We start from the raw sequence: 14174 nt of genomic DNA, 5'->3' as shown, positions 1-14174 counted from the left end.
CCAGTGACATAGCCATTACACTAATTACTGGTCCCACCTAAACATCTTCTATTGGTCTTAGCACGTGTATTTTTCTATACTTTTCTATGTAAAAACATGTCATGACTTTTCCAACAACCCAATAATTTATCTTTTCATCCCTCCAGTGCCTTGCTCACAATATAAACATCACGAAAGAGAAGAGCATGTCTTAATTGTTTTGTACTATAGGTAGGCATTCTGCTTAATTCCTGACACGTATAAATTCCAGGGAACAGCATAGATTTAAGATAGACTAGCAGTTCTCAGATGGAGATGATGTTATTATCTCTCTGCCAACAATGGGACTTTGAGAATGTCTGGAGACATTTCTGTTTATCACTACTGGTGGAGTGGTGGATGCCACTGACCGGGAATGCTATTAAACCCCCCTCACCCATAACCAAAAACATTATCTAGCCACAAATGTTAGTAGTGTTAAGGCAGAGAAAGCCTGAACTGTATACAGAAAAAGTAAGACCTTGGATAGAGAGTCTAAACACGAAAAGTCATAATTGTAGAATTTCTTGCGTTTGTTTAATCATGGAATTTAGGGAAGCCAAGAAAATATTGGAAAATTGAGAAGAGTTATGGTCTGGGTCAAAATTGTATGGTTTATACACTCATCAATCATGGTTGTCCTGGCAAAAGAACTCCATGTTTTTGCCATGGCATAATGACAAGGAAAACATGCAGACATTATGGAGTATACTTGCTCTAGGGAGTGTTATGGGAGACAAGGAGAAGTGGGAGGAAATTTGTGCCTCAGACAAAAGCAAAATTACAGAATTGAAGAAAAGAACCTGTCTTACAAAGGACAACTTGAATGTATGTGCTGGAGAGAGCAGCGAGGCTGCTGATCTATTGCTCCTCCTGACGACTCTATTCAAGTTGTGTATGGCAGGGGTTCTCCAAGTGTGGTCCTACAATGTAACACCTGCATCACTTGGAACTTGTGAGAAACACAAGTTCGAATGTCTCATTCTAGATCTAGAAACTCTAGATCCTTCTAGATCCCTCTAGAAACTGAGAATGAAGTCCAGAAACATCTTAACAAGCTCTCGAGGTGATTCTGATGCATGTCTGCAGGTAACAAGGACAGTAGTTGTCAGATTTTCTCACTTTTTCCACTAATTGACATCATAGCCTGGGAAGGGGACCTGGGCTAGGGAAAGGCTCCTTTTATTGTTTATCTGTGTAGGTTTGGGTTTGTAGCAATCTAATCTGCCTTGGGTTTGTAGCAATCTAATCTGTTACTTGGACTATTTCCCTACTCATTACTTTGCAGTGCAATAACACTCTACCGAGAACTCTGCTGTCCTTTCACACATTAATCCATTTCATCCAGCAATGACAGTACGGTGGACATCAATCCATTTTAAAAATGCTACATGAGGAGCCAGCAGATGCCTTAATGGTTACATTGCTGGACTCCCATGTAGTTGACTGCAGTTCGAGTTGTGGTCCTGGAGGTTTAAACACACTGGGTGCTTGTGCACCCAAAATCCTGAGAAAAGAATGGAGGAGAAAGGACTGAACCATATCCATCCCCCCTGGGGAGTGATTTCTCGCTTTCTGTGTCTCTCTCTCTCTCAGTCTTTCCAGCAAGTGCATGTGCCCTATGGCAAAAATCTCTCTCTAAAAAAATAAAAACAAAAAAGTGCTCCACGATGCCAAGGCTGCTGGGGTTGGTCCTGGGTTTGCATCCCGAGTGTTCCCTATATATGCTCAGTGTGCGGTCAAGATCCTAGGTGACTGAGGCTGCGATGGGTGGTTCTGTAAAGACCTTGTTGGGGGTGAGTCTCTCTTTCCTATCTCAGAAGAAATAAATAAACATAACATTTTTATTATTTATTTATTTATTTATTTTTATGAGGAATCAGCCAAGAGAGACTAATTTGCCCAAAATTATGTAGCTAGTAATTGTTCAAGTAGGAACAAAAACTAGATCTACAAAGACCATATTCTCCATATTCTAAAACGGTGAATTCTGATAACCAAAGCACTTTGTCAGGCAATAATCAATTTCCTTTAATTATTAGATATCCTAGTGGTCTTTATTTTAGTAAGGAAACAAGGGGCACCATTGTATTAGAGTATGCTGTAACATTAGGGTATAATATTTATGGTTCATTTTTGGGGGAATATATATTATATAAAACTTTGTGTTAGGGTTGAATCTACTCCCAAGCCTGAGAACATGATTTCTTTCTCATTTTAAGTACTGAAAATACTGTATGAGAGAATAACATTGCTATTGGTTTTCAGAATAGTACAGAAAAGTACTGGAATAGGCTTAATGAGTGTATGATCGTTTATGTTTTCTAGTTGTTACAGAAGCTCAGTAAGTGAATTGCGAATATGTCCTGAAATTTTTTTCCAGTCCTGACAATGAGTCCTATGAGAACTCCTTATTTTAACAGCAGAAAACTTTTCTTTTTGGAAATATAGAACACAAGTACCTTGTACAATGGAAATAAAAAAAAAAAACATGCAAAGCAGATACTTGAATTGTACAGATGACAGAGGACTATATAAAGGGTTTTTGACAAGTTCCTGGAAAATGAGTATTATGAAAAAAACAGCTGTGGATGATTTCAAAAGTTTTTTTGCATCAATAAAGTCATATTTTAATTACATTTTCCCACAAAGTTCTTGAAGTCTCTAATGATAAGCTTTTGGGTTACGCCAGTTAGAAAGAGATAAAGAGTACCATTGTGAGACCGTCCCAGGGCGTAGTGGTTAAGGTGGCTGGATTCCACACAGCCGACTGCACAGTTTGAATCCCATACCTGGTGACTTGAAAAGCATGCTAAACAAAATCCTGAAAGGGGAGAGAGATGAGAGAGAAGAAACTGTAGCATGACCATGCTCCATGGACGGTGCTTTTTCACTTTCCTTCTTTCTCTCTCTCTTTCTCCAACAAGTACACATGCCCTCCTAAAAAAAAAAAAAAAAAAAAAAAAAAGAATATAACAATGTGGTGGAAGAAAGAGAAGAGTGGGCAAAGATCACGAGGAGGATTTTATTCTTCAGGGAGAGTATCAAAGAAGTTTAAACAAAACACCGGGTCAATAAATCAAAACTGCCTCTTCTGGACTACCTGTAAGATCCTAGCGTAAACTTGCCAAAAATACAAATTTGCTTTTGCAGAAGTGCATCCCTTGGGATATTGTTTTTCTCAAGAGACTACATACCAGTCACTCGAAGTTTATCTGTACCAACCATGACTTCCTTTTCATCAACAGTAAACAGTGGCTTGCCATCTTTGGAGTTTATCTGAAACTGTTGACTCTGGACTTCTACCATTTTGGGACCTGAAACGTCAAAACATTTGATTAGAAAGCATTTATTATCAGCAGTGTCTAAACTTCGACTTTTTATGTATGTCCTGCTACTCAGCAATATCAGGTGATTACACATTTAGGATATGTTACCAATAGTTTTTTTTTTTTAATTGTATGATTAAACTTAGCAAGTTTTAGGCCTAAATAAATTACAGTGGTAAAATTGATTTATGTCAAATGCAGAAGAGGATTTCAAAAATTTACAGAAAAATGGAATTAAAGTATGAGTTTATTTTGGTGCAATAAACTTTGAACTCATTCTATAGTTTTTTCATAATATACATTTCGTATGAACTTCTTGGAGAGCTTTTGAGATGTTAACCAATATTTAGTATATGTATGAAGAAACCATTTAAAACAATATTTTTTTGGATTTTGAAAACTTGACCAAAATAGTTCTTCTCATAATTAAATTGATATTCTTTTATTAACCAACTAGAAATTTTACATTCCAAAATGTAGGATTTGTGAAAGGCAACCTTATATATTGCTCACTTAAATGGTCAAGCTTAACAGAGAAGGTGAATCTACACCGAATGTCTTACAAGCTCCTCACTGCTTACTCCATGGGAAAACCAACAGCACTGTAGAAGAACACTCCTCTCCCAAGTTCTTGCACTTTCCCTTCACCTAAGGCATTTCTGTCTTCTTCATACCTTCTTTCTCTCTATTAGCTTTTGCTTCCAAGCTCACTAAGCTCTAGACCCATTTCCTTCCAATGCACTGATTTATTCAGCAACATAAAGTGCCCACTACGTGCCAGGCTCCAGGGTTGCTGTGGCCCTGGGCTGCTGGAGATCTGTGCACTGTCTTACCCCTCTCACTCATGCACTCGGCTATGCCTGGACTCCAGGTGCTCACTATTGGGAGTTTCCTAACTTCAATCTATTTTCTGTCTTTCTAACCTAGACAGCTAGGATTAATTTCTAGAACCAGCCTTCATAATCTGCTAAGAAAGTATGAGTTAGGGCCAGCATGTGGTGTGGTGGTTAAAGCACTGGATTTATACACGGCTGACTGCGGTTTGGGTTCTGGACCTGGTGGCTTGAAAATAAAGCTGAGTACAAGTGTGTGCATGCCCCAAATCCCAGGAGGAGAATGGAGAATTCTGGGATTGTAGTGTGGCCATCTCCCTAGGGGGTGGATTTCTCACTTTCTCTCTCACTGACTCTGTGTCTCTGGCAAGCATAGTGCCTATGGCAAAAGCCTTAAAACAAACAAAAAAAGCAGGTATGCGTTCCCCGATTTTTTTTTTCCCTGTTAGTCTTATATTCTCATCTATAAAAGTAAGTTTGTTGAGAAAATTGGTCAACTCATTTAATTTTGTGTATGTCTGTGTCCCATTGAAGCATTTATCACAATTGTCGGGTACAAAGTAAGCTTTTCAGTTAATATATTGATCAGTTTTGGACATGGTCACCATGTGGAAAGGTCCTGGATTCATGTCCGGGGGTCTCCCTGACACACCAGGTATGTGAAGCTGTGATCCTGGCTGGCTGCAGGGCAGGAGGCAGGATCCTAGCATGAAGACCCTGTGGAGGGTGCTGTTTTCCCTTTATCTTTCAAAGGAAATAAATGCATAAAAACTTATACCAAAAAAAAGTATTAATAAAAAATATGAGGGAACCAGCAGTTAGTGTAATGGCTATGTCGCTGGACTCCCACGTAGTCGACCGCGGTTCGTGTCCCGGACCCGGTGGCTTAAAACTCACGCTGGGCGCGTGTGCGTGCGTGCCCAAGATCCCGAGAGGAGAATGGAGGAGAAGGGATTGCGGCGTGACCATCCCCCCTGGGGGGTGATTTCTCGCTTTCTGTCTCTATGTCTCTCTCTGTCTGTCTGGCGAGCGCACGCGCCCTACAGTGAAAATCTCTCCAAAAAAAAAAAATATATATATATATGAAAGAATCCTGATAAGAAATTCTTGGTCCATCTTCTGGGGTCAGGAATAGCATTCAGGGGAAGTTGATATTGAGCTGACCATGAAGAAAGAGTTCATGTTTTTCTTCTTTTCTTTTCAGAATTACTTATTTAACTTTATTTGTTATTATTATTATTACTATTTTTTAATTTGACCAGAAAGGGACAGAGAGAAAGAGAAGGGGAAAGTGAGAAAGCAAGTCGCCAGGTTCAGGACTCGAACCGTGGTCTGCTATGTGGGAGTTAATGCCTTATCTGCTATGCTACTGCCAGCCCCCAGAGTTCGTGTTTCCATGTTAAGGGAGGAGGTACTCCAGTTCAAAACATGAACTCCCAGAACAAAGGTATGGAAGTGAATAGAATTCCACCTCCATTTTACTAAAAAAAATACAGACACTGAATGCTTAAAGTTAAATACGCTTCCTACTTCAGAGGAAAGTATGCTGCTCTGTAAGTGATAACAAGACCATAGTTACTCAGTTTGTATTTAATCTTTAAGTTTTTATTAACATTCTACCAGTTTTTATAACCTAATTAGTCACCGATTAGAGCCAAAGTGCTAATTCGCTTTTGCAGCAGAGATCTTTAAGAAGTGAACTTCAAATTCTAACTTGTTGATAAGCAAAGAACTATCTGCACAATATGATTTTTGATGAATGTCTTTGGTACAAAGAAAAAAGTTAATGGTTTCATAATCTGATTAAGTTTGTGAGATTGGTGTATGGATTTTCTATTAAAAATGTCATTGGATTTTTCCTTACATACAATATGTCTTATTAGCAAATCTTTTTTCTTATGGTATCTTTAATTTAAAATAACACCATTTAAAAACAAATATCAAAAAGTCCTTTAGAAAAAGGAAACATCTATTGCTACAAATGCAATATATAGAGAAAGTATTGGATTGGAAGCACAAAACTGTGGTTACATTTGTTCTACGACTTTCTTGATGCAGTCTTGTTTTACGCAGCTTCCCTTGATGAGCCTGGTCTTAGTGACTCTCACCTGGACTGAAATAAAGTAAAAACCAGGCTTAAGAATACCTAAGTGGCAGAAAAAGCCACTTAGGTCATACAAGTGGAACTTAGATTACTTCTAATATGACAGTCTTCAAAAAGTTCAGGAAAATATTTATTACACAAAAACAATGCGTGTATTTAAAAATATTTTGCACCAAAAAACCTCATACTTCATTTTTCATGAGCTTTTGAGTTCCTCTCATAAATGCCTGATAATCTGGGTCTAACAGATGCCATAATGGTTATGTCACTGGACTCCCAAATAGTCTAACACAGTTCGGCGGCTTATACTCACGCTAGGCATGTGTGCATACATGCCCAAAATCCTGAGAGGAGGTTGGAGGAGAAAGGATTGCAGCATGACAATTCCCCTGAGGGGTGATTTCTCACTTTTTGTCTCTCTGTCTCTCAGGCAAGTGCATGTGCCCTATAGCTAAAATCTCTCAAAAAAATAAAAAGCCTCTGATAATCATAAATAAAACAAGTTGTCTTCCAAAAATGGTATATGCTGATGACTTCTGGTCCAGCTGTAGTGGTGCAATGTCCTGCAATGCTGGAAGCCGTACAGACCAGAGCTCAGTTCCTACAGCCCCATGCTCCTGGTTGGCTGCGTGGCTGCGGGAAGGGAACATCATGACATGAGATCAAGAAAGTCATGTTGGTCTTTCTCTCTCGATAAATAAATAAATAAATAAATAAATAAATAAATAAATAAAAAGATGACCACTCTTAACCAATACTCAGCCATCTGAAAACCTCCACTGTATTAACTAATCATGATAACAACTTTCAAAATAACAGTCCTGATTAAACAACTGTCCTAGTTAAGTGCCTTCCTCATTTTCACTTATAATCTAAGCTATAAAACCATGACTCAGAATAGCTTCCTACCACTTCTGATTTAAAGACCCCAGTTCACAAACAGTTCTTTTGTATGTACAACAAAATTGAAATTTTTTTCCTTTTCTTTTTTGGCTATAGGGTGCATACGCTCACTGGAGAGACAGAGAGACAGTGAGAGGGAAAGTGAGAAATCACCCCTGGGGTGAGGGGATAGCTATGCAGCAATCCCTTCTTCTCCATTCTCTTCCTGGGATTTTAGGCATACATGCACACACATCTGGTGTGAGTTTTAAGCCGCTAGGTCTGTGACTCGAACTGCAGTTGGCCATGTGAGAGTCCAGTGCCTTAACTACCTGCTGGCCCCCAAATTTTTAAATTTTAAACCTGATTTCATTGATTTATTTTTAATTTTCTATAGTGCATGTGTGCTTGCTGGAGAGAGACAGAGAGGGAAAGTGAGAAAGCACCCTCCCCCAAGGAATTAGATTATGCTTCAATCCCTTCTCCTCCATCTCTCCCTCCTTTCAGGATTTGGGTTATGCATGCACATGCACCTGGTGTGTTTTTCAAGTTGCCAACTCCAAGACTTTAATCACATAATTGGCCACATGGGATCTAGCTGCCCCAGCCACCATGCCACCAGATGGCCCAGATTTGATTGTTTTTGACAACCATATAAACCAGCTCTGTTCTTTAGGCTAATCAGCCACACTGTGCATCATGAGTTCATGGACCTACAGGGACTGGCAATGGCCTTTTGCTGTTCCCAGCAGTCTCTGAGGATGACCCTCTTTGCTCATTCTGCTTTGGAGCAGTTTAACTTCTGTCTTGGCTGCTAACTATTGCCTTTGCCACCCATTCATGATCCTTTCCAAGATCAAACGTCATAAAGATCATGGCTGAAACTTGAGCTTATCCTTTTTTTACTTCTGACAATCCTGGATAGGCCATCTTGCCCCATCCCATCTCCTGGAATCTCATCTCCAGTTTAGACTGTTCCCTCAGCCTGTCCTATCTCATCTAATCTTTAATTTATTTCATTTATTCAACAAGCATTTATTAAATACCCACTACATATATAAAGGTAGCCTGAGTTAATAACTGCAGCATTAGCCGAATGAAAAAAATGTAAATCCAATATTTGAAAATTGTTTAATCAAATGATATATATGTATATGTGTGAGTGTATATGTGTGTGTGTGTATTCCTTGGAATATTACATACCCATTAAAATAATCCTATGAAGATGCTTTTATTTAATTGGGAAATGATAGATTTCTGGGTGGTAAAGACAGTGGTGGCTCCATGGTAACCAGCTTTCCAAAGTCTGGTCTCCAAATTAAATGGAACAGCTTCAGAGCTGTAAAATTTTACACAAACCACACCCTTGGCATTATTTAAAGACAGAGGAGTGGCAAAATCACTGCATCAAAGGGAAGCAATGAACAAGTTCCAGGGCCACAGCTGTTCAAACTCTTGCCCCTTCACAGGCTTTATGGTAAGCAATGAGAGGTTAAGAAGACTGCAGGAGACCGATGAGGTGAAGAGCGTTGGTGAAGGGTCATTTAAGGGATGAACAGAAGTATTTCAGGAGATGGACATAAAATGGAAGTGGGATAGAAATCCTGACAGAAGACAATGTGAAATTCAAGCCACCAGAATTAAACATGACAGAAAAGGACTTTTTAAATGCCAAAACCACCACCTATAACACAGAAATAATATTTATGAATATTTATCACCAAAATATCATAGCAACCACTTGTATGAAACAAAAAATAACAATGCGAGGTCACATAGGTAGAACATGCTAACGACACTGGATTTGATATACATTTTCAGTACAAGATGGGTCAAGTGGACTAAAAAATAAGGAAGTAGAAGATCTAGAAATATCATCAACAAGGCACTTTTTATGGACATATATGGAACTCGAAGTCCTGATAATAGAGGTTATACATTCTTCTCAAGTGCCCATGGGACATTCACAGACATGTATGACAACACATTATCTTGATGAGGCTTGGTGTTTCCTGTCAGGAAACAGCTGCTCTCCTATATTGCTGGTAGGAATCCAAATTACTACCACCTTCCAGATAGGAATTTACAAAGTGAAACAAAACTATGTATGCACATACCAAGAGTTTCACTTCCAGAAATCTACCCTAAAGATGTACCTCCAACCAAAACAAAATACTATACATGTAGTGGTTATTCTTTGTGTTAATATTTGTAACTGTAGAATATTGAGAAGAACCAAAATGCCTAATATATGAATGATTGAATAACTATGGTGCACCCGTACAATGGAGTACTATACAGCTATAAAAAAGAATGAGAAAGATATTTACGCATCGATATTAAGTAATTTCTGGGACATATCATTAAGTGGAAAAAGTAAAGTGCAAAAGAATATCTACTGTATGCTATCTTTCATGTAAGTTATGAAGGGATATAAGAAAATAAACATGAATAAGTTTATTTTCACAATGGAAATAAAGGAATGGTAAATCCCAAAGTAAAAAGAATTATTTCCTACCAGTGTACGTGGGACAAAGATATAAAGGGGGAGGATTGAGGTAGAAGGAATGAAAAGACTGTATCTTTTTGTTCAGATCCGACTCTAAAAATCTTAGTAATGTTGCATACCTCCTACCCAATATAAACACTGTGTCATCTTTCAAATAAATTATCTTTTATATATTTTTTAAACTATGGTTTTCAAACAATCAGTCTATGAACTTTTATGTTTTGAATTACAAATTCTCAGCATAATTACACAAATTAAGCATTGTGCATTGAGTAGAAAAATCACTTCGGAGTTATTTCACTCAATTTCTCATTTTCCTCAAAGAACACCTGGTGATGCCTATTGCTTTTCTATGAAGGAACATCCATTTTTTTGACTGGGCATGACAACTACAATGCATCATCATAAAGTTCTTTTTATTTTCTTTATTTGTGGCACTGAAAAATGGATTCATCTTTATTTGTATTCCTTTCTTTTCAAAAAGTTTGTCTTTCTAGTCATTGAAGCAGCTAGTCTTACCTTGCTGTCAGACTTGAGCATTCTCTGAATGTGTTCAGTACCATTAAGTGAAAGTAACTTGTCCCTTGAGCCATGAGCGTTGCTTATTTTGATATTATTATTAAATTATTTGGGGACTTTCTCGAGGAAGCACTGTGTTTGTCCTTCAGCTGGACCAGGTGGATTTCCTGGAAGTCTCCCTTGGTTAGAATATGACTCATTCTGAGGGCAGCAGCTAGGGCTTTCTCCTTCCTCACAGGTGTGCTAGTCATCTTCTTGAAATGTCCTTGCTGGTCTTCACGGAACCATGGTGCACATCAGCCCATCACCATGGGCATATTCCTGTTCAAGGCTGGTACTTTCCCTCCCATCTTCATTATTCTTAGCATTCTCGTTCTTAAATTTCTGCTCCTGGAGTTCAGTCATGTAGTGTATAATTCTCCATATTCTCATGCTCTTGCTTCTGCTGACCTTCTGTAAGCTTAATCCAGAATCTTTCCTATAACATTCGAGAATTTGGTGCTTGTTCGTAAGAACTGAATCAAAGTTCTAGTAAATAGTAAATATCATCACATTCTTATGTTTGTGAGTCTCATACTGGGCCAGGTCTTAGAGGGTTCTTCAGTGAGGGTTAGAGGACTTCAACTCGTATCTCTTACAGCATTTTTTAAAAGTTTTTTTTTAAATTTTGTTATAATTACTTTAGAGAGAGAGAGAGAGAGAGAGAGAAAGAGAGAAATGGACTTACCAGAGTCATCACACTTGGTATACCCCCAGCCTCAGCCAGTCAGAATAATGGACTCAAGTGCACACTAGTGTGCCAAGAAGACCTCAGGACACACCATATGGCTTCAGCATTATGAAAAGTTGCGTTCTTGTTGTGCCACCATGGCTGGCCTCTTTTACAACATGGATTCCTACTGTCATGACTTCCCCAGAATTCTCCATAACAAAATTGTTGGCTCCCGTCATGAGCAATCAGGTTGTGTTTGCTCATCAAATAGAATGATCTTGGTTACTTTTCTCTGATGGGGCTGCAGAAACCTCAGCATGAACAGATTGGAGTGAAAGAGGAAAATCTTGTGAATTCCCACCAATCTTGGGATATGGTTTCTGAGCACCAACATAATTCACACCTCTTCTTAGAGCCCTATAGCTGCTGCAGTAATTTTTTCTGCAGAACCACAAATGTCCGTGATCAAGTCATGTCTGAAAATATAAATACCCTCTGTTCTTTTCTTTCTGGCATTCTCAAAGCCTATTTCAGTCTTGTGTTTGGAGCTTCTCTTCCCTGTAGCATATCGTGCTAGAAGGTCATCTTTTGACTCTGAGTAACTATCCTGTTTCCCCTTCCTCCCTAAGAAAGGTTTCAAAACAGCAGCCTGTATCTTGGTGGATTTAGGGGAGCATGCACACGGGCTAACACGGACAGTTCTGGCATTATTCCAGACATTTCTTCCATTCAGTTTAGTCATTATACCCAAAGATACCTTGGTTGGAGTTTCATGGCTGTCTTCTAAAATGGGTGCCTGAAATTCTGCAATATTATATTCACGTTATTGTTACTGTCTTTTTTATATGTAGAGTCTTGATATCTGTCACACTCTGAATATGTAAGTTGTTCGTAGAAGCTTATCATGGCAATTCTTGGAATGCAGAAGTTCAAAGAACTCTAGCCAACTTGATGGATAATTGAGATTCTTATTCTTCAGCAAGATCAAAGCTTTGGAAAATGTCCTTGGCATTCTAGATCCCAGACAGTGTGGCTGCAGCAGAGGAAACTGATGAGAACTTAATAGAAGTGACTTAGATATCTGGGTGGCAGTGACCAGTTTGTGCCATAAACATCGTCATCATTCCCAGTAAGTCTATTTGGTTGTAGTTTGAAAATCTCCATGTCAGATCTGTAATGATTATACTGCTATAGTCACTCCTCTAGCGAGCTCACTGTTCTTTTTCTTTCTTTCTCTTTTTTTTTTTGGAGAGGTTTTTGCTATAGGGCGCGTGTGCTCACCAGAAAGACAGAGACAGACAGAGAGATGGAAAGTGAGAAATCATCCCCCAGGGGGATGGCCACACCACAATCCCTTCTCCGTTCTCCTCTTGGGATCTTGAGCACGTGTGCACATGCACCTGGTGTAAATTTAAGCCGCTGGGCTCAGGACTCAAACTGAGGTCGACTACATGGGAGTCCAGCGACATAGTCATTATGCTAACTGCTGGTCCCTAGTGAGTTCACTATTACAGACAGAGCTCAAGGTTGAGGCTAGTGGCCTTGCCTAATCAGATTCTGTTGTTGCTTACGATCTGTTATCTTTTAGTTCAGACACTTGAACAGCTGCTTCCTAATGCCTGCTTTTAAACATTTGGTTTCTTTTAGAATTTACTTAGTTTTGGTTTTGATTGTTTTGGATGCCATTTTTTCCACTAGTGTATTAGAAAATACTCATTTAATTAATAAAATTGATTTGTCTAGTTTACATAGATTACACTTTAATATTCAAACTGGCTAAGTTTACTTCTTCTTGAAAATGTTAAGGCTGAAAAGATAGTGACCATAGAAAGTCATCTAGTGAACAACATCTTGGATTTGGTGAGCTAAGTGATGTTTCCTAGCTCAATAACAGATTTTATCAACCAAGTTTTAATAGAAATCACTAATTCAAACATGTTATTAGGCATGAGACACCAAGGGAAAAGCTAAAGATTTGAGGTTCACAGTTTAAGCCAAGGTAATTTCAATGAGTAACTGAAGAATTTTTAACACTATGTAACCCTTGGTAATTCTTTGGTGACAGAAAATAAGAACCGTATTTTCAGCAGTGAGGAATGTGACTGGCATGCCTCAATTTCAGGAATTGTTGTTACAGAAGAGAATGGCTACCTGGAACACAGGTGGCTCAGAGAAGCAAGTCCTGGGTCATCCTTATTTTAACTTTTCTAATAACTAGCTGTGATCTTGAGTAAATTAACTCTCAGTGTTTTTTTTTTTTTGTTCTTATTTGTTTTTTGGTTATGAAATAGCAGGCAGATTTATATTATCTTTAAATTCCTTTGCACGATAAAGAAACATCCACATTTAACAAAAGATAAATAAAGAAATGAGTATTTCTGCTAATCAATTTTTATGGGTATCAAAAGATTTTTCTACTTTTGTATCTCCTAAAACATATAATATATATGCTATGTTGTTACTTGACAACCTCTAGTAACTAGCACGTAGGCAATTCAATGAACATTTGTTGAATGAGTGAAAGAAACACAAGCAAAAATCTCTCAATCATTTAAAAGTAATAGTTAAATATTTTTATAAAATGATGGTGGTGTCAGCAAGTGATACAGTGGTTAAGGTACTGACTACATAGAGCAGACTACAGTTTGAATCTTGGACCCAACAGCTTGAAACTCATGCCAGGCGCGTGTGCATGCATGCCCAAAATCTTGAGGAGAATGGAAGAGAAGGGATTAAGCATGGCCATTCCCCTGGAGGGTGATTTCTTGCTTTCTGTCTCTCTGTCTCTCTGGCTAGTGTATGTACCCTATAGAAGAAAAGAAACAATGGTAATAAAGATAAAGCATAACTCTGTATACTTTGCTATGAAAATATGTCTTGATTTATATAAGTTTGAAGAACATGTAGGATAGATAAATTCAGGTTTATGTCTAGATTCACAGAGAATTTTTCTGGACTGAATGATCAGATCGAACTTCTAAGCAGAAGAGAAACATAATTCATCCCCTAGAGCAAGTTACAAAGGTTAAAAAAGAACATAAAACAGAGAGCATCTTGTATTGGCATAATAAAAAGAAATCCTAAGAGGGCCAGCAGATGGCAGAGCAGTTATATCTCAGGACTCTCACATGGCCAACTATAGTTCTAGCCCTGTGCCCAGTGGCTTGAAAATCCTGCTGGGTGTGTGTGTGCACGCTCAAGATCCCTGGAGGGGAATGGAAGAGAAGGGATTGTGGCATGGCCATTATCCCTTGTGGGGGGGTGGTTT

The 14174-nt window shown here is 38.5% G+C and overlaps 1 protein-coding gene across 2 annotated transcripts in view; it reads right to left on the bottom strand.

Moving 5' to 3' along the window:
- The window catches only part of SGCG (sarcoglycan gamma), a 175369-nt gene that overhangs the window by 57886 nt on the left and 103309 nt on the right, over window positions 1-14174 (bottom strand). For both annotated transcript variants that reach the window (XM_006159521.1, XM_006159522.2), the window contains exon 5: window positions 3216-3335. In XM_006159521.1, the coding sequence (XP_006159583.1) occupies window positions 3216-3335 (120 nt within the window). The remainder of the gene's footprint in view (window positions 1-3215; window positions 3336-14174) is intronic.

The sequence above is a fragment of the Tupaia chinensis genome, unplaced genomic scaffold (assembly GCF_000334495.1).
Source record: "Tupaia chinensis unplaced genomic scaffold, TupChi_1.0 Scaffold000634_1, whole genome shotgun sequence".
Taxonomy (NCBI): Eukaryota; Metazoa; Chordata; class Mammalia; order Scandentia; family Tupaiidae; genus Tupaia; species Tupaia belangeri.
Note: the sequence above shows the minus strand (reverse complement) of the source record. Positions and strands in the feature narration are given on the sequence as shown.